Here is a 24,800-nt window from a genome sequence, read left to right on the forward strand (position 1 = left end):
TGTGGAGATCCTTTCTCTAGCCCCTGAACAACCAAGACCAGACCAAGGCTGTTTCTCGTAAACCAAGGCGATGCCATTTATGACGGCCTCAGGTTAAGGACGCCATACATTGACTATAGAGTACCCAGTCTGGTCGATAAGTAGCCATGGCTTTCTGGCTTAATCTCATCGCTAGCCCATGTGAAGCACTCGAAGCAAACAGGAAGAAAGACAGTTGATCTTCTAAAGGATACGTGTTACCACAGATACTGTGACCTTGTCCGGGGAGAGCTTGTGTTTCTGTCCACTTTTAAAGCATCCCCACCCCACGATCACCAAGGCTTTACTAACAGGAAGTGGGCTACAAAGCTATGAGTCTCTAAGGGATCACTGTTTCAATGCCCACCTCAGTTGGAAGATAGGACAAAGGGGACAGACACCACAGAACAAAGCCAACTCTCAAAGGCAATCCCAGAGGGGGGGGGGAAATTCTCATCAAGAACTCTGCTCCAATCCCTGCGAATCCATAATGTTAGCCCATGGGGTAGTCCTGTTCTTACCAACAGTGGTTTACTGAATGAATGAATGAATGAATGAATGAATGAATGAAGCCATAACTGTATCACACAGGAGCACATGCAGACTTAATGGGGCAGGCTAACTGTTCCCAGCAACTGAGCTTGGAGCTAGATGTGAGCTCTGAATGGGAGTTCGGGGTTCTCTCTCCCAGGGACAGGAGAGGCTACATCTATGAGAAGGACAGAGCATACAGACATTTGGCCTGAGGAACAGGGAAGCTGAGACTGTCAATTACTGCCCAGTTGGCTTCATCTCTTTCTGTATTTAAAGAGAAGTTTTATCTTTAAGGATAAAAGCAAGGTGTGCATTTGCACATCTCCCGGAAGCTATGTTTGGCCAAGTCACTGAGCAGCAGTTCTGAAGTGAAGAGATCCAATCCTTTAACCAGAAGGAGTCATTGTCCCCACAGCCCTTTCTTTCTATTGGTAGTGAGGGGGCAGTGGAGATGTTGGGGAAATGTCTTTACCCACACAGATAAACAACACCCAGATTAGTGAAGCACAATTGGGAAAAAAAACCTGAGTTTCCAGGCTGCTTACCGGCCTGCAGGTGATGGAGAAATTTCTCTCTTGCTTAAGCCTGTCTGAAATGAAGTCTCTCTTCCAGCTCTTCAACCTACATTTCAAAGATTAGTCACCCTTTGCTCTCCTCTCCACCCAGGTGCTGTAGGAGGGTCTCAGAGGAAAGGGGTGTGGCTAGGCAAAAGCCAATCCCTGTGCCACCTTAGCCTGGTGAGAGAGACTATTCCGGGACATTTAGAACCAGTAATATGAATTCTTTGGCGGACCCTTGGGGAGACACTCTTTTCCCTAAGGATGTATGAGCACCGACACTGCTACTAACCCTTCTTACACAAGACCGACAGAGGAGAGGTTCGGAGAAAGAAGTAAGAAAGCCCCAGTCTCCACTGGAGCCCTCAGTTCAGGGAGGAACAAGATCTAACTCGTCCCTCCATACCTCAATTACGGAAACAAATTGCATTGCCATTTTATTTAAACCTTTTTGGGTAGATTTCTATCCCTTGCTTCCAAACAGGGCATTAGAGGCACGCTAATCAGCACCCTTGGGAGGATTATAAAGGCATCCCGGACCACACACAACTTCAGACTTGAGACGTAAGTCAGAGAACACGAAAAGATTATTAAGGAGCAAAAATCGGTTGTTCTAAGGAAGAACGTGGGCTTGAAATAGAACTAGAAAGTCCTCAGGATTGAGTACACAGAGCCAAAAAAATAGCTCTGGCCCTTCAGTCCAGGGGTTTCCTAGTCTGGCTTTCTCCTGCTTTGCTCTCCGTTGTTCTCTCAACCAGGGGGCGCCCTCTACTGACAGAAGACGTCTAGTGCTTTGAACTTTGGATGTCAAGCCGGAGGCTTCTCTCCCTCCCATCCTTCCTTCCCTCCTTCCATTTTTCTTTCTTTCTTTTTTTTTCCTTTCTTTTCTGTAGAACACAATATTTTTATTGATTCTTTGGGAATTTCCCATCATGCATCACAATTGAAAATAAAAGTGAAAATAAAATTAGGGACAACGAAAATACTATCTGCCAACCCCTCAGGGAAACAGCCTTGATGGAGAGGAAGACAGCGCTGAAGAGTCAGCTGGTTAGTGACAGCTGGATCTCTGGGTTCACACCAATGGCGGCTCCAGTTGGGAAACTTGTCCTTATCCTTAGAGCCGTAGGCAGTTCTTGGGGAAGTGAACATCAACACAGCCTTCGCTCAGGAGAAATGGACACTGTATGTGCCCGCTGCGTCCTAGACTTTAGGTCCTTTCTAATCTAATTATCTAGCTGATGACCATGCACATGCGTACACTGCTAACAGTCTGCCTGTATCCATATAGACAAGGACAAGCTCTAGGGACACATACTGTATGAAATTATCGCAGACTAACTAAACAAAAGCTTATTTCTCGATCTTAGTCCCATCGCTGGTTAGCAAGAGGGTTCTGTTCCTCGTGGTGGCTTCTTGACATCTGCTTTTACCACTGCGATGCACAAAAACAAACAGCAAACCATGGTAAATTACTCATCTGCTCCAGAAGCTTCCATTGGAAGTGACAGACACCACTTCTACTCTCGTTGGCACAAATAAATCACATGTCCATTCCTGATTCTAAAGGGGGATTTTTGCCAACTAAAGGTGACCACTATTCCATCGGTGATTCCCTCCCTTCTTCCTGACAGTCTTGTCCAGCATGTCCACATCCATGATGGGCTGAGTCCTCACCCATGGATCATTAATTATGAAAATGCCCCCACAAGCCTGTGGGCTTGTTCCCTCCTGTGGTGGTTTGAATATGCTTGGCCCAGGGAATGGTACTGTTAGGAGGTGTGGCCTTGTTGGAGTGGGTGTGGCCTTGTTGGAGTGGGTGTGGCCTTGTTGGAGTGGGTGTGGCCTTGTTGGAGTGGGTGTGGCCTTGTTGGAGTGGGTGTGGCCTTGTTGGAGGGGTGTGGCCTTGTTGAAGGAAGTATGTCACTGTTGGGGTGGATTTTTGAGACCCTACTCCTAGCTGCCTGGGAACCAGTTTTCTCCTGTTTGCCTTTTGAACAAGATGTAGAACTCTCAGCTCCTCCTACACCGTGCCTGCCTGGACACTGCCATGCTTCTCACCATGATGATGATGGACCAAACCTCAGAACCTGTAAGCCAGCCCCAATTAAATATTGTCCTTATAAGAGTTGCCTGGGTCATTGTGTCTCTTTACAGTAATGGAAGCCCTATCGAAGACACCTCCCCCCAGATGACTGCAGCTTGAATCAAACTGATATAAAACTAGCAGCACAAATCAAAAGCTAAAGCCTGAGGGAGAAAAATGAGGGAGCCTGAGGTTTTGATAAAACACTTACATGGCTGTAGTGCTCTGGGCTGCCAGTCTCCTCTGCTTGCTGGTTAGGAAGAACAACACACCCACATCTATGCTTGAAGTTTCTCCATGTTTAGTTTTTAATGTGCAGAAGATTCATGGTACAATAGAAAGATGACAGTGGTACAAGAGAAAGACCTCACCACATCAGGTTTAAATCTGGGCTTGGAAATTCCTAATTTTTTTTGGGGGGGGGCCTAAACTTTTGAAGTCTTGATTTTCTTATTTCATTTCATTTATAAGGGGGAAAAAACCACACAGCCATTCCCAGAGTCCTTTTTGGCTTGACCAGGTCCTTCCTTTAAGATTAAAAAGATTAGCCACTCATCTTCTTGGTCTCCCCTGAATGTGGCATAGCTGTGGGTGGTCTGGCCAAAAACTGTGAGGGATAAGACTCAAGATGTGACTCCTGAGTGGCCTGTGCAGTCACCCAAGGCCATGTGGGTGGATGCCCATGGGCTGTGTTACCATCAAGGGCCAATGGGGTCCATGGTCCCACTGCAGATAGGAGTCCTGTTGATGTCGGTGACCCACACAAGTGACAAAGACCATGTGGATGTCTTAGTCAGGGTTTCTATTACTGCACAAACATCATGACCAAGAAGCAAGTTGGGGAGGAAAGGGTTTATTCAGCTTACACTTCCACATTGCTTTTTCATTATCAAAGGAAATCAGGACTGGAACTCAAGCAGGTCAGGAAGCAGGAGCTGATGCAGAGGCCATGGAGGGATGTTACTTACTGACTTGCTTCCCCTGGCTTGCTCAGCTTGCTCTCTTATAGAACCTAGGACCATCAGCCCAGGGATAGCACCACCCACAATGGAATGAGCCCTACCTCCTTGACCACTAGTTGAGAAAATGCCTTACAGCTGGGTCTCATGAAGGCATTTCCACAACTGAGGCTCCTTTTCTGTAATAACTCCAGCTTGTGTCAAGTTAACACGCAAAACTGGCCAGCACAGTAGTCTATGCTGCTGCATAAGGCCAAGTTGGTGTCCATGGGCCATTCTGCCTCTGGGGACTATATTGGTGTCTATGGCCCATGTTGCCCAGAGGCTGTGTTGACCTCCTTGGCCTACACAGCTGCCAAGGACTGTGGTGGTATCTGTTGCCTGTGCTGAGAAAAAGGCTGTGTTAATGTCAGTGGTCTGTACTGCCACCGGAGGCCACGCTGAGGTTCATGGCACAGGCTGACTCCGGAGACCATGTGGATGTCCATGGTCTCTTGCTGTCACCGGAAACCATGTGTAAGTCCATGATCTGTGGGCCAACTGATTGTAAAAGGTGAGGCAGCTACTTTTACATTGTATCAATGGTTGCAGACTCACAGTTGACAGAGGGACATAGAAGGCTTCTGTGACAACTCCTACATTTATCCCCCCAAGTAACAGCCTAGACAAAAATCTGTCAAAGAGAACTCTTAAAAATTGTGATAAAGATGTTGAAGTGTGGCTCTCCACAACTGATGGCTTCTGAAAGGGATGTGGGTGGGGAAGGACTCGGTTTTGTTAACTGAGCCTGGCTCAGTGGCTGGCTAATGGGAGTTTCACCATGCTCCTGTGAGATATGGGCAGCACAAATTGGAATTCTTATTCTTATTTTTCTTCTCCTCTTCCTCCTCCTTGCCCTCCTCCTCCTTCCTCTTCTTCTTCGGAAGGAGGTCACAAGGGTTGGGGCGCAGACTTGGGAGAACTGGGAAGTAAGTGTGATCGCTGTACATGATGTGAAATTCCCAAATAACAATAATATTATTATGTAAAGCCCCTTTTTAAAAAAGTGTGCTTCCTACACTGAGGCCACACCCCTAAAGGTTCTGAAACAGTGCCAAACAGCGCCACCAGCTGAGGACCAAGTGTTCAAATACTTGAGCCTATGGGGGATATTTTTCATTCAAACGAGCATAGTGGTCAAGATAGCACCCAGAACAGCTGGCAGACCAAGATTAGGCCCTTCCTAGCTGCCTCTCACCTCGGCGACTTGCTTCCCCACTGTAAAATGGAATAAAAGCTCATCTGCAACCCGCACTCAGCCTCCGCTTTTGCTAACTAAACACTGCAGCAGATTCCCTTCAACCAGAAGGACTCGTTGCAACACTGCCAACGGGTGCCTGAAAGCATAGTAGCATCAAACCTTGCTGCGCATGCGCTGCGCATGCGCTATGCTTTTTCCTATCCATCCTTCCCTGTAATTGACTAAATTTATGTTAGGCACAATAAGAGATTAACAACAGTAACTAACAATATATTAGAATGCATAATATAACACTATAATAAAAAGTTTGTGAATTTGGTCTATCAGTCTTATTGTACTATAATCACCCTCTTTTGTAGTGATAGGATAAGTTACAATGCCTATGTGATGTGATAAAAAACGAGGTAAATGAAACAGACATGATTTAATAGTGCTAGGCTACTATGTAAATGCTCCTTGAACAAAGGCACAGAGACACGCACAACAGTTGACCTGGTAAACAAGAATGCTACTGTGACTAGTTGGGGGAAAGCATATAGCTTGGATACATTGAAACACGGAGTTGAGTTAAGTCCCAGGTAGGAAGGAATGGACTGATGTTCACAAGATCCCATAATTGAAAGTCGTGAGCTGCTTATTTCTGGGTTGTCTATTTGTGGTGGTTTTGATAAGAACTGTCCTCCAGGGCTGGAGAGATGGCTCAGTGGTTAAGAGCACTGACTGCTCTTCCAGAGGTCCTGAGTTCAATTCCCAGCAACCACATGGTGACTCACAACCATCTGTAATGGGATCTGATGCCCTCTTCTGGTGTGTCTGAAGAGAGTGACAGTGTACTTATATATAAAATAAGTAAATAAATCTTAAAAAAAAAAAAAAACTGTCCTCCACAGGCTCCAACATTTCAACAACCAGTCGGGGGTGCTGTTTGGAGAGGTTTAGGGGATGTGGCTTTGCTTATGTCACTGGGGGTGGGCTTTGAGAGTATACAGCCCCTCCCCAGTTCTGGTTTAGTCTCTACTTCCTGTGCCTGCTGCCCTCTCTGCTGCTTGCTGTCCTGCCATGTTGGACTCCTATCCATCTGGCATTGTAAGCCCAAATCGACTCTTCCATAAATTGTCTTGGTCATAACATTTTATCACAGCAACAGAAGAGTAATACACTGCCTAATATTTTCAGGGCTGGAGAGATGGCTCAGTTGTTAAAAACACTGGCTGCTCTTCCAGAGGTCCTGAGTTCAATTCCCAGCAACCACATAGTGGCTCACAACCACCTGTAATGGAATCAGATGCTCTCTTCTGAGTCTAAAGACAGCTACAGTGTACTCATATACATAAAATAAACGAATCTTTTAAAAAAATGTTTTTAGAATACAGTTAACCTCATACCTAAAACCTCAGAAAATGTAACCACAGATCAGTGGGGAGAAGATTGATGTACCCATGACTGTTACATCACAAGAAGCAGAAATGGCCTCATTCTAGCTAAGGAGACACCCAGTGATTTATTGAACAGAAACAGACATCCAGAGAGAGGCAACACTGCCACGTAGATCTCTTTCTCTCTGAACCTCCACTTCTGTCTCATGCTCCTGTATTAACCTCGTCTTACCTATTCCTCCATGGCAGGCTTCTGGTAGCCCAGACATCTCCTTCCGGTCAACAACCCTTACTCAAAAAGAAGCATCTCTTCTCCAGCAAAAGCCACAGAAATCTCCAGGGTAAGTCGCCATTATCCCGTTAGAGGTCATGGACCCATCTCTATACCCACTGAGATGCTGGGAGCTAGGCTGATTCTTCAGTGTGCAGACAGTCAGGGAGAGGGTCTATGGGTAGGCAAGAAAGGTGGCAAATTTCCAAGATGGCTGGTTTCTTGCTCAGCCTCCTGATTCAAGACAAAAGTTTAAATCATGGGCTTGGTGGGATTTTCCTCCCTCTAGCAGGCCACTGCTGATGGGCTGGATCAGGACACATTACACGACAGTTGTGGGCCCATCAACCATGCTATCTTTTTTTCAGACTGACCAACCCTAAATTAGGGGAAGAAAAATCTTCAGAAATTTTAAGAACCCCAGCCTGAGAGGACACTGGATTTGGGGACTTTCTGAGTCCCCTCTTTGCTTTGCAAAGTGTCTGTTTCCTCACCTCAGATCAACGCCTTTCTCAAATGCTAATTCTGTCCACTGCTGTCTCCAATGCCACCTGTTACACTCCAGATTTTCCCTGCCTTTTAATTCTTTAGCTGGCAGAGAGATGAACCCAATCAAGACCTTAGACGGTGTCACTAGCTTTGTGACCAATGAAACGCACAGATCAGCCATGGCGAGGTCATGGGCAAAGCCCCACAGCCATGGTGAGGACATTGGGGGTAGGGGACAGAATGCCACCTGATTTGCAGGAAATACATCGGGATATATTCTTGCCCATGACTGAACCTGATGAGAAACATGGTGGTCCTGTGATTCTGTGGTTTTAAGCCTCTCCAAAATATGACTCGTGGCCATTTTCCGAGAACCCGGAGATGTGGACCTGGCCAGAGCCCATCATCCTGCCTTAAAGTTTGCTTCAAAGTCAGCTCTAAAATTGTGGAACTGGTCTTTTCTCTCATGATTTTCAGGGTAACACTAAACAATAAATTCTCTTTACAGCTCACTCTTCAAAGGTTTTGGTCTATGCCCAGGTGTTGCCAGTGCTATTGTGTCACCAAGGACACAGTGTCACAGAGGAGAACACATAGGAAAGCAAGTAGCCCAGAAGCAAAAACAGAAACAGGGGCCAAAGTCCCCTTTAAGTCACACCCCCAGTGGCTATTGTCCTTTCACTAGGCCCCATGTGCTGAAGAGTCCATCACTTACCAGTGATACCACAGGCTGGGGACCAACTCTCGATATGTATGCCTTTGAGATAAGTATACAATCCAAACTGTAATAGGGCTGTAAGAAATTAGCCTAACCAGGCAGCAGTGCATATGTCTTTAATCCTAGCACTGGGGAGGCAGAGGTAGGTGGGTCTCTGTGAGTTCGAGGCCAGTCTGGTCTACAGAGCAAGTTCCAGGACAGTCAGAGCTAAACAGACAAACCCTGTTGGAAAGAAGGAAGGAAGGAAGGAAGGAAGGAAGGAAGGAAGGAAGGGAGGGAGGGAGGGAGGGAGGGAGGGGGAAAAGGAAGAAAGAAGGAAAGAGAGAAAGAAAGAAAGAAAGAAAGAAAGAAAGAAAGAAAGAAAGAAGGAAGGAAAGGAAGGAAGGAAGGAAGAAAGGAAGAAAGGAAGGAAGAAAGAAAGAAAGGAAGAAAGAGAGAGGGGGAGGGAGGGAGGAAGGAAGGAAAAAAGAAAAGAAAAAGAAAGAAAGAAAGGAAGGAAGGAAGAAAGGAAGAAAGAAAGAGAGAGGGGGAGGGAGGGAGGAAGGAAGGAAAAAAGAAAAGAAAAAGAAAGAAAGAAAAGAAAGAAAGGAAGAAAGGAAGGAAGGAAGAAAGAAAGGAAGAAAGAAAGAGAGAGGGGGAGGGAGGGAGGAAGGAAGGAAAAAAGAAAAGAAAAAGAAAGAAAGGAAGGAAGAAAGAAAGAGAGAGGGGGAGGGAGGGAGGAAGGAAGGAAAAAAGAAAAGAAAAAGAAAGGAAGGAAGAAAGGAAGAAAGAAAGAGAGAGGGGGAGGGAGGGAGGAAGGAAGGAAAAAAGAAAAGAAAAAGAAAGAAAGAAAAGAAAGAAAGGAAGAAAGGAAGGAAGGAAGAAAGAAAGGAAGAAAGAAAGAGAGAGGGGGAGGGAGGGAGGAAGGAAGGAAAAAAGAAAAGAAAAAGAAAGAAAGGAAGGAAGAAAGGAAGGAAGGAAGAAAGAAAGAGAGAGGGGGAGGGAGGGAGGAAGGAAGGAAAAAAGAAAAGAAAAAGAAAGAAAGAAAGAAAGGAAGGAAGGAAGAAAGAAAGGAAGAAAGAAAGAGAGAGGGGGAGGGGGGAGGAAGGAAGGAAAAAAGAAAAGAAAAAGAAAGAAAGAAAGAAAGAAAGAAAGAAAGAAAGAAGAGAATGAATGAACTTAGGTTTGTAGCTGAAGAAGGGAATGCTGGAGGAGGGGTTTCCTCTGTCATTAATAAGGACCTTAGCTAACCAGGGAGACATTTATATAGATGTGAGGTACGGTCTTGTCCATGTCTCTCAGTGTGGCCTTTATCCTGCCCTGGCTTCTCTGTTCCTCCGTGATGAGAGGTAACACTTCCTTGGATGGGGGCTGATTCTTAAGGTTAATTGAAAGTGCCCTTTCTCATGAATCATCCACCACACTGAATTATTTATCACCTGCAGGCGTTCGAAGGCCTTGAAACTCTTGGACTTCAAGCAAGTCTCCTTGGAAATGCACTTGCCAATAAAGATGTGATTTCCTTTTGGCTACGGAACTAAAAATTCTATGTCTGCTGCTGTTTCCAGGTTTTCCAACACCAGAGACCCAGCAATCAGTCAGATCTGAAAACAGGAAATGGGGCCATGGCTGCACCCAGCCCTGGGCGGCACTTCCGTTATGTGAAGTTGGCCCTGAGCCAGCCTGGTCTCAGAGCACGGTGCAGAGGGGAAAGCATAGTATCTTTGACTCTGGCCTAGTTCAGGGGCAACACCAAGCAACATGTCTCCTGGGGACTTACGTGGACCCGTTCAATTAGGGGATCTAGTTCCTTTACTTTCTGGAAGAGCCATGATGCCTCTTTTTGTTTTTTTTTTAAAGATTTATTTATTTATTATATATAAATACACTGTAGCTGTCTTCAGATACACCAGAAGAGGGTATCAGATCTCTTTACAGATGGTTGTGAGCCACCATGTGGTTGCTGGGAATTGAACTCATGACCTCTGGAAGAGCAGTCGGGTGCTCTTACCGCTGAGCCATCTCTCCAGCCCGTAAAGATTTCTTTTTATATGAGTACACTGTCGCTGTCCTCCGACACACCAGAAGAGGGCATCAGAGCCCATTACAGATGGCTGTGACCCATGTGGTCACTGGGAATTGAACTCAGGAGATGACTACAGCTCCAATGATGGCTCTTTAGTTTCCGCCTCTGAAAGCCTGGCTCTGACCCTCAGGGCTAATCTGAAGTTCAGTGGGATGTTACAAAGTGGGCCTGAATCACAAGGCCCAGGACACTGAGAGCCACAAAATGAATGAGCTCCCTTGGACCTCCTGCCTCTCTTCTAGTGAGAAAAGTCCCATGCCTTGTGTGCCAGCTGGAGGTGGAAGATGCTTACAGAAGAGCTCGAGCATGAGCGCCAGCAGCTGCTGCCCGGGATGAGAAGCATCCTGAGAAGCTTCAAGTGCATGTGATATGTGGCCAGTGTTGGCGCAAGCCATGGTCATCACAGCCTTGACCCAAGAGATGTGGAGCTGAATAAGACATAGCTCTGCCTCCGTGGTAGAGCCAGTCTGCTAGAGAGAGGAAGATGGATGACAGCCACAGACAGGGGGCCCCTCAGTCATCGTGACAGCTGCAGGGTCTATGAGAATAAGGAGCCAGTAACGAACGCCTTCATGAAGAAGGTGCCAGAGGTTCAACCAGAAGGATGAGCCTGTCTGAGGCAGGTGGGAGAGGACTGAGTATCTCGGGCATACTGAAAAGAAGCCAGTGTGCTGGCAGATCTTGAGAGAATCTGTATCAGGCCAGACCCTAAGAGGCAGAGGGATGGAGGAGCTTGAAAGGGATGAGGTGCAAGAACTACTTGATCAAATGTGGGGCGCCCAGAGAAAGCCCATGCAGTGCTGTTAGTGAACGAGGCCTGGAATAGGGTTCTGGAGATGATAAAAATAGACAGAGGGAAAAGCTGGCTTGGATGTTGGTGGCTGAAGAAGAGGCCAGAGAGGAAGAGGGGTGCACTGGGAAGGCATAGCATGGGGTTAGGGACATATCAGTCTCTACTCAATCCCCAGATTTAGACCCAGAGCAACTCAGACTCTGTAGTAAAGGCAGTAAGTACAAAATAGGGCAGCATGCCTCATTATGGACAGGGTTACCAGGAAGGGCACATATGGGCCTTTCTAGATGCCTGAAGACAGCCCTGGGACATACGGAAAGCTCCAGGTGGCAGGAAGAAGAATGCGAACCACTCCTGCCCCAAGTCTAAGGGATACATAGATGCTGTGATCAGCCCAATGACTGTCCCAGAGTTGTCCATATCTGTCCTAGTCAGGATTACTATTGTGATGAAATGCCGGGACCAAAAGCAACTTGGGGAGGGAAGGGTTTATTTCACTCACAGTTCCACAGAACAGATCATCATCCAAAGCAGTGAAGACAGGAATTCACACAGGGAAGGAACCAGGAGGCAGGAGCTGATGCGGAGGCCATGGAAGGGTGCCGGCTCCCTATGGCTTTCTCAGCCTTCTTTCTTATAGCACGCAGGACGGCCAGCCCAGGATGGAGTGATTCACACAGTCCCTATTAAGCACTAATTAAGGAAATGTCCCACAGGCTTGCCTATAGCCCAGTCTTATGGGGGCATTTTCTCAGTTGAAGTTTCTTCCTCTCTGACTTCTCTAGCCTGTGTCAAGCTGATATAAAAATTAGTCAGCACAATGCCTCATAAGATCACCTCAAATGGCAAAGGGGGACTTGCAGATATGGTTAAATTAAAGGCCTTGACATGAGGAGATTATCCCGTGGGTCTCTGCAATCTTGAGAGTCCTTACAAGAGAAGAGCTGAGAGAGAGTTGGACCCAAGAAACAGTGTCACCAACCTCCCCACCTGGGAGCACCTGGGAGGCAGAGGCAGGTGGATCTTGGTGGTTAGAGGCTAGCCTGGTCTACAGATCGAGTTCCAGGATACCCAGGACTATGTAAAGAGACCCTGTCACAAACACAAAACAACAATGAAGACCCAGAGTCAAAGGTTAGAAAATGCAGCAAACTGGCTTTGAAGATGAAGGAGGGGGCTCTAGTAAGCTGTCATAGCAATTGGAAAAGGACTCCTCACTGGACCTCCAGGTAGAGACTACCATGAAGGCCCACCTCAGCCTCCGACCTGGAGCTGCTTTCACTGCAGCAGTAGGAACTAACAAGTGCAGATGTCTAATCACAGCTGGGAGGAAAGATGAATGTCTCCCTGACCAATCCTGAACACTGGACTCTCCCGACACTCTCCAATCTCACTATGTTGCCAGGACAGTTGCTGAAGGAAAGGGGAGTAGTGAAATGCCAGGGTGGCCTAGCCTTCTAGAAGAGGTTCAGGAATGAGATCGTGTGCCCATTCCTTAGGGACAGGAGCCTGCCGCTCTGGGACCTCTTTTCCCAGGAGGTAAAGGTTCACAATCCATCCTCCCTTGCCTGGGGTGAAGGAGAGCTCCAGTAGAGCTTCCCACCAACCTACCCACTCGTGCAGTGCAGCCTTCCGCCTTGGGCAGACGACACACCAGCACCTCTGGCCACCCAGCGGCAAAGCTTCATCTTTGGGTGTTAGTTAATTCTATAACTGTAAAACACAAGACGGACTTCCCCTTTCCCAATTCCTCTTACAGGCGGCCCCCACCCCTTCAGAGCTTTTCATCCTCCCTGGAAGTTCTACAGAAATAGAGAAAGGACGCTTACTGAGGGCGTGAACTCACAGGTAGCAACCCCTGAAGATTCCTACAGAGCCCCCAGCAGGAGCCTCTCATCATCAAAACAGCCAGAGAACATGATACCACCTTTTGGCTTCTCCACCTTTTGGCTAAGATCAAGTGTAGTAACAATCACCAGGATAACCAAAGACTCAGTTAATGATCACCTGGGTCAGATTGTCACCTTAATAGTGGCTTGCCATCCCTTACACACTTTTTAAGTCACCGCTAAGACCGTCAAGGTGGTGAGAGCCTCTGATGTTCACTTGAACACTCTTGAGGTGTTATTGTTACCTAGGTGAAATGGGGTCGGAAACCTGAAAATCCGACCTTGTGGAACCTGAGCTCCACACTGCTGCTGGGACGACCAGGCAGATAGATCTGTGCCCAGGAATGCTCAGGAACGCCTGCCTGGGATTGGAAAGGCTCCCCGGAGCCAAACCAGGGTTGGGGTCTAGAAGGAGGCGCAACTCAGCCCTCGAAGGAGATCAATGGAAGACCGGGGCGAATTTCTGGCCACCGTGTGTGAGATACAAGTCACTGCCAGATGCTGGTGAAGAAGGCTCTGCTCTACCCTCAGCAAAGGGAGTGACCCCCTGCCTGGCAGGGGCAGCAGGAAGCTGCTCAGGCCTCTGGCAAGGGTGCCTAGGACTACCCCTCCCGGAGCCCTTGGTTTCCGGACTTGCAGCAGGGCCTCCGAGCCCCTACTGGGCACGGGGCCAGCACCAGGGCGGGGCATCGCCATGACCTGAGGGGCTGGAGCCCTGCCTCCGGGCCACCTCGCAGCAGTCTTCGCTTTCAGGAGGCTGCACTACACAGACTCCCGGTCCCTGCCGAGCTGTCCAGGCAGCAGCCTGAGTCTTAGAGCTCCGGAGCCGCGCCGCTCAGGAGCAACCCCATGGCAGGTAAGTGGCCTCACTTCCTACCCCTCTCCCAACAGTTCAAGCACTTGTCTCCAGCTTGCCAACCTCGGAAATGGAGTAAACAGTGCAGCTAGCTCTTCTCAGTTACCTTTAAGATGTGTACCGGTCCCGCCTTCGCACCAGCTATCTAGCCCCCTGAACTTGGGAAAAGCCGTGCCCCGAGTCCCTGCAACCAGCAAGTGAGATCGAGCTGCTAAGCTTTGTTGGCAGCTCCATGCATAGCCTCCAGAGTCCCTGAAAATGTGGGATCCTTATGTCTCCATTTCTCAAATCTGCCAAACCCTTTACAAATAGGCTTCATTGCCTGCCACCTTCCACCCATAGCTTGAGTTCCCCTTGATAGAGGGCTTGGGAGCAGGGGGTGGGGGGAGACTGACTGGACACTATCTACAGAGCCTAGAGCATGTGGAGACTCACATCTCCTTCCATGTCTCACCACCACCACCCACCAAAATGAGCTCTGCCAAGCCACAGGGCAGCGACTCCTTCCTGGACTTTTCTTAAGGGCGCGGCACCCACACCCAAGCTCGCATCCAAACCCTAGTAGGAGCCCAGGGAAGTAGAGGCTTTATGTTTGCTTTCTCCTCTGGAGAACAGCCACAACCAAGTTCGGGGCCAACTGCTTGCGAGGGAAATCTTTTGGGCTGAGACCAGCAAACATTCTACTTAGGTGCCATCCCGGGGGTGGGGCGCTGTCCAACCCTGCTCACTCCCAAGGACAGAGGTGTGTGAGTTGGTGTGCGGCTTTCTTCATCTGGCTCACAGCCTGCACTGGCGGTGTCTGCCTCAGAGCAGCTGGCCTTGGTGATAGGATGCATCATTGGGGGGCTGCTGCTGCTGATCGGAATCAGCTGCTGTCTGTGGAAGAGGCTTTGTACCACCTTCACCTATGAGGAACTGCCAGAGACAGCAGACACGGCCACCAGCTCTTCCTTCAGCAAAAAAGAGGAGAGGCCCTGCCGGTATGCTGGAATCCCATCTGTCAGGTGAGGTTCTGGACCTTCCTTTCTCTAAGTCCTTGCTTGGGTACTCAGTGGTGGGGTGGGACAAGGTGGGAAAGGAATGTTTTGCTGTGGGGTGCTTATCTCAGGCCATCTGCATGCTGGGAACTATGCCAAGGAACCGAGAAACCTCACAATAAGCCGGAGGCAGGCTTTGTGAACCCCATTTTCTGGCTGGGAAAACTGACTCCGAGGATATAAAAAAAACAGGTCCAGATAGCACAACTAGGAATTAGAAGCCAGACAGCTTGCTGTCAGAGGCTGTGCTCTGACTCCCACCTGACTCTATTATGGGTAGACAGACTGTGTGTGTGTGTGTGTGTGTGTGTGTGTGTGTGTGTGTGTGTGTGTGTGTGCGCGCATTGGTGTGTGTGTGTATTGGTGTGTGTGTGTATTGGTGTGTGTGTATTGGTGTGTGTGTATTGGTGTGTGTGTATGTGTGTGTGCATTGGTGTGTGTGTGTGTGTGCACTGGTGTGTGTGTGCATTTGTGTGTGTGTATTGGTGTGTGTGTGTATTGGTGTGTGTGTGTATTGGTGTGTGTGTGTGCATTGGTGTGTGTGTGTGCATTGGTGTGTGTGTATTGGTATGTGTGTATTAGTGTGTGTGTGTATTGGTGTGTGTGTATGTGTGTGTGCACACGCGAGTGTGCGTGTGTCCTAGTGTAGCCCCAGAAGTGATGCTCTTGGCTCTCTCTGGCTCTTCTCTCTCCAGCCTCTGGCACTCAGCCTCTTGGCTGAGCATTGAGGTCACATAATTCACTTGCTATCTACATGCGGTTTCCCTTCTTTTGGACAGGCTACCAAGTGTACCTTTTGTGGTACCCCCTTCTCACCAAGGCCGAGACTGGGTACGCCTACATGGTGGTGACTGGGCTGTGGCCCCACAGGACCCCTGCCCTGTCCCAGAGCACATAACCTGCACCTCGAGTCCTGGTAAGTCCTCCCAGGACTCAGACAGGGACTGATCTGGCTAGGTCTGGCCATCTGCTTTCCCTCCTGTGGCCAGCCCAAGGATGCCAGAGTTACCCCTGTCCACTGTTTCTGGTACTTTGGTCACCAAGTGCCTGCCTCACTCCATACTCATGCTGTTGTGGAGTTGGACCTCAGTGACTTCCTCCCTCTGAAGGGGAAGGAACGACAACCTCATTTGTAACTGAAGCTGGGTGTCAGCAGGGCTTGGCCCAAGGACACAGAGGCAGAAAGAATTTGACATAGGAACCCATGAGAAGGCTTGGCTGGTAAAAAGCACATGCCACCTAAACTTGACTGCTTAAGTGTGATCCCCAGATCCCAAGTAAAGTGAAAGGAAAGAACGGGCTGCACACACACACACACACACACACACACACACACACACACACACACTGTGTCATGTTCCTGCCCATACACACATCATATATGTATATTACTTACATACATACATGTATGCACAAAAATAACCATAAGAAATAAAACAAAAAAGGTAAAGTGTTCAATATAGACTCAGAACCCAAGCATGTCCTGCTACAGAACTGGACTGGGTCCTGCCCCAGGCTGATAGATTGATTGGTCAACAGGGAGGGCAGAGGATAGGGAGAGGTGGCAGAGCTTAGCAGACACTTCTTTCCTCTGAAGATCTCCCAGGATACACTCCGGTACGCAGCTATCCATTCCAAGAGTAAGAAGAAAGGCAGCATTCGGTCGCTGTCTATCCTTCCCTAGACACTGCAGAGAGAGTCGGGCCAGGTGCTGGGGATGGCGCTTCAGAAAACAAGGCCTGACATTCAGGGATGTGGGCAATCCGAGGACAGGTGGAACGCTCTGGCCTATGAGTGGCCTGGCCATGCTGTAGGTGCACCAAGAGCTGGCCACAGTCCCCATGTCCTTCTCTTTCTCTAGCTGCTGGCCAGACCTCCCTCCCCTTGTGTGTAATGGGGAGCATCAACCCCGAGCTGTACAAGTCCTCAGAGGACGTGAGCGAGGCGGGCTTCCCCGATGGCTGCCTGGGCCGGCTGTGGTTCTCGGTGGAGTACCAGCAGGAGTCCGAGCGGCTGCTGGTGGACCTGATCAAGGCCCAGCACCTGCAAGTTCCCGCTGAGACCTGCAGCACGCTGGTGAAGCTCCACCTGCTGCCTGACAAGCGGCGTTTTCTTCAGTCCAAGGCCAAACGCAAAACTTGCAACCCACAGTTTGATGAGAGCTTCATCTTTCAGGTACCTTGGAGCCGTGGTCTCCAGTGCCCCGGGGCTCCCTGGGAGGGAGCATTGTGCAGGATAACCGGACTTCCTACAGTCAGGGCTCCTCCAGCTCTGCTTTACTCCGGAGGCAGGAGCAGGAGCTACAGGAAGTAGCCCCAGGAAGGAGTCCTTGGCGATGAGGGGTTGTTTGTTTGTTTGTTTGTTTGTTTGTTTTAATGAGGCTTAGAGAGAGGTGGTCAGAGACTGGGTTCCTCCTGTCCTGGCTGCCATGGAGAAAGAAGAAGGCAAAAGCAAATTTTGAAACGTCTACTCAATGCTAGGCTCCAGCCCCTGGAGCTGTTGAAAGTCACCCAATACCTGGGCATCACAGGCAAGGTCATCCGAGGCAGACCCTCAGTCCTCTTTGAGTAGGGGCAGAAACTGCCTGTCCTGTTGAAGGTGTCAGGGACAGGAGCCATGGTTGCAGCCTGTTGGTGCCTTTGCATACCCTGGGTCTAAGGCTGGGTAAGAAGCCTGTGCACCGTGCTTACAACAGCCTGGGAACCACAGCAGGTGTCCAGGGCCTCCTAGAAGGACCTGCCAAGAGATCTTGGACAAACATTTCTCAAGAGCTGTGTGGCACAGTGACTGGAGGGAAGGAGAGGCCAGTCCACTTCCAGAAAGCATGTGATTTCGGGGGGCTGGAGGATGGTTCAGGCCTTCCTCCAGGAGGCTGAGAGCTGGGAAGAGGTGTGGCCCACTCCCTCCTACCGGAGCCAGCGCTGGGAGACTGAATGGAAGGACGCCTGTTCTGTTCCTCTCACTTCCCCACGCTTTCACACCCAAAGGCTTTCTTGGCTTTTTGCTTGCCTGTTTTGGAGACAGGGTCTCACTGTGTAGCCCTGGTTGCCCTATATAGACCAGGCTGACCTCTCAAACTCACAGAGATCCTACTGTTTCTGTCACCCAGGTAGGTCCTGGAATCTGAGGCATTCACTACTACATCAGGTTCTTACATTCTTTGGTTTTCCTTAGATGTTTCCCGAGCCTTGGATGGGGAGAGGGCTAAAAGGTGTTTGGTTTGGGGATGACCACTGTGTCTCTCATTCTCGGCAGTTTGACCAGTTACCACACACACACACACACACACACACACACACACCCCACGTGATCCTGGCCTCTGTGCTCTGGAAAGAAGGATCTAAACAAGCAAATCAGTACCATTTGGCCATCTGCTGTAGGCCAGACACAGACGCTGAGGTTTTACCTCCTAGACAAGAAGAACCATGACCCCATCTCACGGCTGTGAAGGCCACAAGTCAGAGAGAAGAGAGCCCATCTCCACAAGACTGGGCTATGCTTTCTGGACACTTTTTCTGCAAGCAAACCCTTTCCAAGGGCAGATTCTGGTTCCTAGGGTACCGAGGGGCACCAGGCAGCAATGGGTACAAGTCCTCTTGAAACACTGTAGGATAAGGCTCAAGCCTGTGAATGCTTCCTCAGGTGGCTGGGCCTTGCTGCTGAGAGGGGTCCCCAGGGAAGCCTGGCTTTGGATGTGTATCCTGTCTCGAACATTTTATATTATCCACCTGGCCCCTACTCCCAGACCTGACCCTGGCCTGGGTCCTCTCCTTCCTCAGGTATCCAGCAAAAGTGTTGCCCAGAGGGTGCTGAAGTTCTCCGTGTACCACGTAAACAAGCAGAGGAAGCACCAGCTCCTGGGCCAGGTGCTGTTCCCACTGAAGAATGAGACCCTGGCAGGGGACCGCCACCGTGTTATCTGGAGAGACCTGGAAGCTGAGAACCTGGAGGTGAGATGGTCACCAGACACATACCATTGGAATCCACATACCGTGGTTAGCCAAGATATGCACGGGGCCACCTGGCACCGCCTGGCCAGCATCTTCCCTCAGCACCCAGTCACCAAGTGGTGACTCAGGGAGCTGGGCCCAGGCCCTGCAGGAGAGGATGGGACTTTGACTAAGCAGAGACACAGGACACTGAGATCCTTCAAGCGATAATCTGGAACAACTTGAAAAGTTACATCTGGCAACCAGGTGTAGTGTACACCTCTAGTGTCCCAGCATCTGGGAGAGCCTAGGACCAGGAAAACTTTTATCTCCCATTTCCCATTCCTCAGAGAGGACCTGTGTGAGCCCAAACATGCTTTAAAATCCAGAGACTGGGCTCTAGCCCATTACTACAGGCTGGGAATCTCTTACCCAGAATGCTTAGGACTGGGAAGTTTCAGATTTTTAGTTTTTTTTCAGATGTTGCAATATTTACATATACAAGATGAGCTGTCTTAGGGAGTGGACCCAACTCCAATTCAATGTACGTTATATGCACATTAACCACAACGTGCAAGTATGACTTTCTTTATACAGTATTTTAACTAATTTTGAGCATATGGAGGCAGAGAAATGGCTCAGTGGGTACGAGTACTCACTGGAAAAAAAGGGAACCTGAATTCACATCTCTAGCACCATATAAAAGCCTGGTGTACGGCCTTATAACCGTGTAGCCTGCACTGCGGAGCGGAAACAGATGGAGTCTGGGAGCTTGCTAGCCAGCCAGCCTAACGCAGACAGAGGACTTCAGGGTCCGTACAAGGAGACCCTGTCTCGAGGCAGTAAGTGACAGAGGCAGAGAGTGACAGAGGAAAGTGTCCAAAGTCCTCTTCGGGCCTCTGCTTGGACCTGCGCATCTGAGCACATACGCACATGCTTGTACGTGCGCATGCATGTGCGCATGCGCACACACCGAAAAGCCTAAAGTAATGTTTCATGGTATGTAACCACATTTAGCGTTCAAAAGGTTTTGAGTATCAGATCATTTTAGATCTGGGGATGTTTAACTTGTACTCCACAAATGTCTTCCAATACCCAGACATCAGTTTTCCTGTCTATAAAATGGCGCAAGCCTCAAAGGAAACCACGCAGGCTTGTCATGGGCGGGTGACAGGGCGTAAGTGCTTTCATCTCTGCCTCCCCAGCCCCTCTCGGAGTTTGGTGATCTCCAGTTCTGCCTCAGCTACAACGACTACCTGAGCCGCCTGACTGTGGTCGTGCTCCGGGCCAAGGGTCTCCAGCTCCAGGAAGACAGGGGTGTTGTCAGTGAGTCACCCCCCGACTCCCTCGCCCGATCCTAGATTAGGTTCCTCCTAGTGAGCCTAGCCCTAGAGTCTGACCTCCCTACCAGGGATCCAAATTGTGCTTCATGTTCCTAAGAGCAAACACTTGGCGCTTCCTCTACTCTGCCCTGTACTCCATCTGTGGACATTTCTGGTATCAAAAATCTTTTCTAAGGCAACATTAGGCGCCAAGGGCTCTGCCCGGACTGGAGACCCCGCCCTGTCCCTCCCGTTCCTCAGTGCAGTGTCTTGGTTCTTTGAACTGCCTTGCCTATCTTGCCTGTGTCTTTGCCGAATGGTTCCAGTACCTGCAGGTTCAGCCCCCTACCTCCCCATGCCTAAGGAAAGGCTCCTACTCCTTGGGGGTGCTGGTACCCTGATAGTGCCGCTGATTCCTGGCCTTCCAGAACACTGGAACCGGGCACTGGCCCTGCCCACCTCATGACCTCAGCCATTGGAAGATGCCTGCTACCTGCTGGAGTTCAAAGCCTGTGAACTCATCTGCACCCCACCCCGAAGCCCTTGGCTTCTGGATGAGCCCAAAGCCTGAGTTCCCAAAACACAATGCCTTCCCAGCAGCAGGGAGGCTGGGCTATGGTGCCAGGTCCAGGAAACTGGGCCAGCTGAGCATGAGCGCCTCTGGGGCCGGAGGAAGGCAAAGGAAACCAGGTTTCCCTGGGTCTTAAAGCATCACACTAATGGTTTGCTCCAATCACATCCGCTGGCTCAGGCAGTCAAGGATCGGAAAGTGGTGGGAACCTGGTGCTTACAGAGGGGGCCCTCCTAGCCAGAGATCCTACTTTAGGATCTAGGCTTGTGCTCATTTCTCTTACCCACTAGTGTCTGTGTACTGCCCCACAGGCGTGTTTGTCAAGGTGTCTCTGATGAATCACAACAAATTCGTCAAGTGCAAGAGGACTTCGGCTGTACTGGGCTCCGTCAACCCCGTGTACAATGAAACCTTCAGCTTCAAGGCTGATGCCAATGAGCTGGACACCGCCAGCCTTAGCCTGGTGGTGCTGCAGATCACAGAAGGGGACAGTAAGGAGGGGAGTGGGGGCAGAGGACATGGTGCTGGGGCAATGAGAAGCTGGGGCTGCCTCAGTTGTAGGCAGCACTCAATGGCTACCCTCCAGTGGAGTTGTCCCAGAGCTCTCAGAGAGGCTGGGGTACTTGCCCACCGGACCTTCTCCCCCAGTGGTAGATGACGGGTGGATATTACTGCCTAATGCTTTTGCCCAGTGTGCAAGGATGCAACGGAAGAGGCCTTTCCCCCTACAAAAGTGCTTTCTCCAACAGTAGTTCAAAATGTCTGGGGTTTCACGGGACCTGGGGCAGGGGCCAGGCAGTGAGGGCGCGGGGGCTCCAATGCAAGCTCTCACCTGGTCTCCTTCTCCAAAGTCCCAGGGGGAGCGAACAGTGCTGGGAGGCTCATGCTTAGGGAAGAGGAGCTTGCTACTTCCTTCCAGAGAACAGGGGAATGGGAAACAGAGAAGTCAGCGCAGACATTAGCATGATAGTGGCATGACTTCTGTACTTAAGATCGTGACAAAGCTTTTCTCTCCCCTGCAGAGAGCTACCCACTGGGCCGAGTGGTAGTGGGCCCCTACATGTACACCCGTGGCAAAGAGCTTGAGCACTGGAATGAGATGCTCCGCAAGCCGAAGGAGCTGGTGAAGCGCTGGCACGCGCTCTGCCGCCCCATGGAGCCCTGAGCCATCCGTCGTGTCCCCATACGTGCGACACAACACCGTGGACATCTCGTCTAACACTCAGTGAACTGCGGGGCTAGCCTGAGACAGTGGCTCATGGGTGTTCAAGTGCAGGAAGGAAAAAGGACACAACCCAGCTCCGGCCAGTATCTGTGGCCAGCAGCCTCTCCTAACCCACCGAACCCCTATGGATCTGCGGGGCTACTGATTGTCAAGGTCATGACGTCAAATAGGATCTCAGGGTTAAGAACTGATACTCTGTCTGGCGGAGCACAGCCTCAAGTGCTGAAAGGGAGCACAGCACCAGCTGAGTCCCACCACCTTGGGAAGTGGTGGGTTGAGGCCACGGATACTTTGTTTTCCAAGCCGGGCGTTCTGCAGAATGAACTGTGGGCCACAACAGGGAGAGACCTGTTGTGCAGCAGCCCACCCACATACCAGGAGGTCAACGAGAGGTCAGCACAGCTTGCTCTGTAGCCCCTCCCTGGAGCCATAGAACAGGTGGCAGCCCAATTTACATGACATCTTGACCACAGCCATCCTCCTCAGGATGCCGCGTCTCACACCCTACTTCAGGTGATCTCTTGCTGGCTTTCGTGGTCACCTGGTCAACAGAGTTTTGGGCATTCAGCTCCTAACTCTTGCTTTGTACAGGCGAATCCATGGGACCATGGTATTGTCCTCAAGACTAAGGGCCGTGGCGAAAGGTATAAACTTCATTGGATCAGTGGTCCCCAGAATCAAAGTCACTGTCACCAAATGCCCACTAGATGATCTAGCGAGCAGCCACTGTGCCTGTTATTTCTGTGTGCCTGTACACCAAACTGCAGACAGGCAGAGTCCATGCACTGTACCTAAAGCAGAACTGCCTGCCTGTGTCTCTCTTGTCTTCAGTGAGCGACTTCAGTTGAAGTAGAAGGAGCTTCACCTGTGCCTCTGTAGGTCCACTTCTGATGTCTACCAATACAAAACAGCTCTGCCTGACTGATCCAGAAGGACACACCTTCCTGTTTCTTCCTCTCCACTTCATTTACAGGCTTTCAAGGTGATCCACACCGCAGTGGCTTCCAATAGCGCAGGCACGCACGCACGCACGCACAGTTCCTTGTGCCTGCAGGGCAGGCTGCTGAAGCAGAGCTACAATGTTTCATCCGGAACCTAGAGACTGTGGATACCTGCCGCCACGCCCATATGCCAACGTGAGACCGTGATTGACAATGGTCTTTCTTGGATAACAAGGGAGAGTTGGTGGCCTGGTATGTCTGACAGGCCTCTGAGAAACTGAAATGGCAAGAAATGAACGGGCTGTGGGTGTGCTGAGGGGTGAAAGCAGGAGCAGTCATACTGTAGAGATATCTATGGACTGACAAGGTAAAGAAATATGCAGGTTCTCATGGGCCTGTGTGAGCTCTTGGGTGCCGTCTCAGATCCTGTGTGTGAGTGACTCTAGCAGAAACTCTTTACAGCCCCATAAGGTGATCAGTTCCTCAGAAATATGTAAAGCTGAACAAATGTTATTTAACACATACCAATATGAGAACCATTTGACAAATGCAGATTACTCAATTTTCTAGACATTAGCGTGATATATTTATTCACTTCTTTTGCCTTTAATAAGAGGGATTTGGGGTTTGTAGGAGCCAGAGGGGTCAAGGGCACAAGAAAACCTACAGAATCAACTAAGTTGGGCCCATAAGGGCTCACGGAGACTGAACTGCCAACCTGAAAGCCTGCTTGGGACTGACCTAAGGCCTCTCTGCACATGTGATGTGTTACAGTTGTGTAGCTGGGTCCGTTGAGTGGGACTCCCAACAGCAGGAGCAGGCTGTCTCTGACTCTGCTGCCTGCCTTTTGGACCCTTTCCTCCCATTGGGCTGTCTTGTCAATAGGAGAGGATGTGCCTAGTCCCACTGCAACTTGATGAAGTCCGTGGGAGGCCTCCCCTTTACTGAAGAGAAACTGAGGAGAGTGAATGGGAAGGGGGCGGGAGGGGAGGCTGGGAGGAGAGTAGAGGGGGAAACTGCAGTTGGGATATAAAGTAATTTTAAAAAAAATGAGGTTTGTGTTGTTTTTATGTTGCTGCTGCTGTGGCTTGCTTGCTTGCTTGCGACAGTGCCTTCTATTTAAGTCCCTGGCTGGCCTGGAGCTCACTATGCAGACCAGGCTGGCCTCAACCTCATGAGAGATCCACCTGCATCTGCTTCCCAAGTTGAGATTAAAGGCATGGGCCGCCATGCCCTGCTTATTTACATGTGAGTTTTAAAATTTCATAATACGTAAGAAAAATATGTTCTCAACATCCTTGACGTTTACCGTATGTGTGATCTTAACTGTAGAATATAACCAAGCTCTGCTAAACACATCTGATCTCATCCGGCTTTTTTTGACGTCGTAGCTCCACTGTGGGGCTTCGGAACACAGCTCTGTGCACATCGGTGTGGCTATACAGATGAGCCACGAGTGAACTGAAGTGAACTCCAGTTATAATTATTATACAAACCTCCTAAAGATAGTAATCAAACACATAAAACACCAACTGCAAGAAATATTACCTGTGAGGGTAGCTAACTATAAAAAAAGATTTAAAAACCATATATTCTTTTTAGGTAGTTTTTTTTTATTTTCTGGAAAAAATGCTTTTAAAAATCATGGAATAATAAAATATAGTTATAATAATTTCTAAGTTAAAAACTTGAAATTTCTATGTGTGGGTGGGTGCCTGCTTGCCTGTGTGTGCGTCCTATGTGTGCAGGTGCCCAAGGAGGCCAGAAGAGGGCATCAGAGCTCCTGGGAACAGAGTTCCCGAAGGTGGGTGATGGGAACTGAGCCCAGATCCTCTGGAGGAGCAGCAAGGGTTCCTAACCGTCATGAGCCACCTCCTTAGCTCCACCCATATGGATTTTAAAGAGGGCATCAAAGCCCAAATCC

General features: G+C 49.6%; 1 protein-coding gene across 1 annotated transcript; it reads left to right on the forward strand.

Annotated features, from left to right (window-relative positions):
• Window positions 1-13,739: 13,739 nt before the first annotated feature.
• Syt15 (synaptotagmin 15) lies at window positions 13,740-24,548 on the forward strand. Its single transcript, NM_181632.2, has 8 exons — window positions 13,740-13,851; window positions 14,660-14,855; window positions 15,668-15,804; window positions 16,750-17,063; window positions 18,668-18,838; window positions 20,023-20,143; window positions 21,022-21,201; window positions 21,733-24,548. Exons 1-8 carry the CDS (start codon window positions 13,845-13,847, stop codon window positions 21,873-21,875), a joined length of 1,269 nt encoding a protein of 422 aa, NP_853663.2. The 5' UTR covers window positions 13,740-13,844; the 3' UTR covers window positions 21,876-24,548.
• The last annotated feature ends 252 nt before the right edge of the window (window positions 24,549-24,800 follow it).

This window comes from Rattus norvegicus, chromosome 16 (assembly GCF_036323735.1).
Source record: "Rattus norvegicus strain BN/NHsdMcwi chromosome 16, GRCr8, whole genome shotgun sequence".
Taxonomy (NCBI): domain Eukaryota; kingdom Metazoa; phylum Chordata; class Mammalia; order Rodentia; family Muridae; genus Rattus; species Rattus norvegicus.

Coding starts and splice junctions, on each gene's coding strand:
- Syt15 (NM_181632.2), top strand. Junction 15,805..16,749: donor AACCTGCACCTCGAGTCCTG/GTAAGTCCTCCC, acceptor CTCTTTCTCTAG/CTGCTGGCCAGACCTCCCTC. Junction 20,144..21,021: donor GGAAGACAGGGGTGTTGTCA/GTGAGTCACCCC, acceptor ACTGCCCCACAG/GCGTGTTTGTCAAGGTGTCT.